This window comes from Megascapheus bottae, chromosome 3 (genome assembly GCF_031878675.1).
Source record: "Megascapheus bottae isolate mThoBot1 chromosome 3, mThoBot2.hap1, whole genome shotgun sequence".
Taxonomy (NCBI): domain Eukaryota; kingdom Metazoa; phylum Chordata; class Mammalia; order Rodentia; family Geomyidae; genus Megascapheus; species Megascapheus bottae.
This window is the reverse complement of record NC_143511.1, coordinates 82721918-82724749: the sequence shown is the minus strand read 5'-3', so window position 1 is coordinate 82724749 and position 2832 is coordinate 82721918. Positions and strand designations below refer to the sequence as shown.

General features: G+C 58.6%; 1 protein-coding gene across 1 annotated transcript in view; it reads right to left on the bottom strand.

The window, feature by feature from the left end:
- Positions 1-497: 497 nt before the first annotated feature.
- Positions 498-2832, bottom strand: part of Olfml2a (olfactomedin like 2A) — a 19769-nt gene continuing 17434 nt past the window's right edge. Inside the window, exons 6-7 of the mRNA XM_090330617.1 lie at positions 2248-2433; positions 498-1137 (exon numbers count right to left, since the gene is read on the bottom strand). Of these exons, the coding sequence (XP_090186743.1) occupies positions 533-1137; positions 2248-2433 (791 nt within the window). The 3' untranslated portion in view covers positions 498-532. The remainder of the gene's footprint in view (positions 1138-2247; positions 2434-2832) is intronic.

Genomic DNA, 2832 nt, shown 5'->3' with positions numbered 1-2832 from the left:
ACAGCTGCAGGCGGGCAGCTTCCAGCAGCTTCTCAGTAGCTGAGAAACACATGGCCTGCGGGGGATCAGGAGAAATAAAACTGGAGAAGAGGAGGCTGCCAGCACTTTCTCCCGGGTGTGGGGCTTCTGATCTGTGATTGGGTGACAGCTGACATGGCCTGACAGGGTATGGTGGGGTGTGGGACAGAGGCCAGAGGCCTCTGGGAAGGGAGAGGACAGGGCGGCAGGTGGAGGAGGGAGTGGCCGTTCTCATCGGGAGGATGGGGCTCCTGTGAGATGCAGCCTGCCCAGCTCCAGCTGTGACCCGGGCCCCGGGGCCAAGAATCAGCTTGTCTGTGACACCCCGGGGAGGCCTGGGGCGGAGTAAAAGGGGTAAACGCTCAAAAAGGCCCCTGAAGCCAAGTGTCACCTGCCTGGTACTAAGGAAGCACCATCCGGCTACCAGCTGCTGCCACCCAAGCCCTACCCAGAGGTCCCATGAGTAGCCACGAGGGCTCCCGGTGCCCCTGCCCTCCCCGTGAGCACAGGGCCGTTAGCCCACAAAGTGGAGGGCGTAGGTGAGCTGGTGGCCATTGTCCCAGGCATACAGCACGCGCTCCTTGGGGTTGTAGTCGACCTGTGTGCTGTAGGCGTACTCGTTGCGGAAGGGCAGCTGTGGGCGGGCATCGGTGCCCGTGTGCGTGTCGAAGGCGTAGGACACCTGGCCTTCGGGCTGGTTGTACGTGTCCACGGCGTACAGGATGCCACACACCAGGAAGCAATTTCCGTACGAGTTCCGCCGCAGCCTGGTCTTCCACGTGGTCTCCCTGTGCACAGAGAGGTCGACGGGGTCCAGGCGGCTCAGCACGATCACCTCAGACTGGGCCTCGTCGCGGTCATCCACGGCAGGGTAGATGACCCACAGGCCACTCTCGTCCACGGCAAAGTCAATGTCTGAGTGGCCACGCCACTTCCAAGGTGTGGTGTCCTCGTACACCACGTCGGGCAGCAGCGCCCAGGAGGCCACGAAGCGCTGGCGCAGGTCGTACTTGATGATGTTCTTGGTGAAAGCCCGGTTGTAGTAGAAGGCGCCCTGGTACACCACGTGGCCTGTACCGATCCAGTTGTAGGGCAGCTTGTACATGTTACTCCAGCGGCCTGCAGTGAGAGGGCATGGGGTCACTGCAGAGCCCACCCCCCACACCAGCAGACCAGCCAAGAGTGGACCCCGGCTATGGAACGACACAGCTAGGCTGACTGAGACACAGAGCGAGGCCAGCCCTGTGCTGCCTCAGGGCCTTTGCTTATGCTGCTCCTTCTGTCATGACTGCTAGTCTTTGTTCACTCCACCTGGTTTTCAGAGCCTTCAGCCACTGTGACCAACTCTATGAAGTTTTCACCGACCTCCCTGGGGCTGAGCTGAAGGGTCTGCCTCCTATAACCGTTTGTCTTGGCAAATATGCCAATTTTGAGCTGGGTAAGGAAGGAGGGACATTGTTTCTAGGCCATTCTTGGCGATTCCACAGATCTCAGGGTACATTCTTCATGTGGTGAGTGCCCGTGCCAGCCTATTCTCTCATCATCCCTGCTGTCATTGCCAACACACCGCTTCTCACTGCCAGGCCCTCTTCCAGGCTCCCTGCCTGCGACACCCTCTCCTCGCCTGCCCGGCTTCTTCCTGCTCTTCCTCTACAGCTCAGCCCAGCTCACTAGCTCAGGAAAGTTCTCCAGATCTCAGACTGAGGTCCCTCAGAGCTCTGAAGTGTGACCCCTATAATGCTTCCCCCCCCCCGTTGTTAGCTTTTGTCTTCCACTCCAGACTGTGCATTTGTGAAGGGCAGGCCATTTCGGAATGACCCCTCTTTCTCCCAGCATGCCCCGGGATCTGATAAACAGAGCGGCCCTTCCTTCAGCTAACAGCTGCACTGTGGGGCCTGTCTAGACCTGCAGCAACACGAAGGCCCGGGCCTGTTCCCCCGGAAAACTGATAACGCCTGCCACTTCAGCACAGCGCACACACCCGGATCCACTAGAACACAGTGAGCACGCAACCCCCGGGAGGTCAGCACTGCCCCCAGCATGGCAGGCTGCATTCCTGAGGCTGAACACGGAAACTTGAGGGCCCCTGTCCTCCAGTTTCTGGTCCTGGGCCAGCATGAGGGGGTGCCATGGAGTGCTCTGTGTCAACCACAGGAGTAAGGAGGGCTGGGCGTGGGGGGCATCCCAGGCTGCCACACCCAGCCCCCTTCCCTAGCCCAGGATCCTGACCTTGCTTGAAGTTCTCCAGGTTGCGGAACTCCACCAAGCTGTTCCCATAATAGTAGTTGGTGACATAGATCCTGTCATCCCGGGCTGTGGGGTCCTTCATCCAGGCCCCCTCGTGGCGCCCGTAGCTGTGATGCCTCACTGGGGGGTCCACGGCCCGCAGGGTACCCTCGCAGCTGGCCTCTCTGCCTGCAGGGAACAATGGGTGCCACACTTGGTACACAGACCCTCTCTCTAGCCAAGGCAATGGCCCTGGCAAGGTGACCAGAGTCTAACTTGCATGTGCATGCAAGTGCCTGAGCTTACACTGGGGCTTGAACTTAGGGCCTGGGTGACAGTTTCTTAGCTTTTCTACTGGAGTTCCAGCACTTGAACCACAGCACCATTTCTGGCTTTTTAGTGGTTAATTAGAAGTAAGAGTTTCACACACATTCGTGCCCAGGCAAGCATACAACTGTAATCCTCAGATCTCAGTCTCCTGATTTTAGCTAAGATTACAGGCACCTGGCTAGTCCATCTTTCCTTCCATATTTTCCTTCCTTCCTTCCTTCCTTCCTTCCTTCCTTCCTTCCTTCCTTCCTTCCTCCC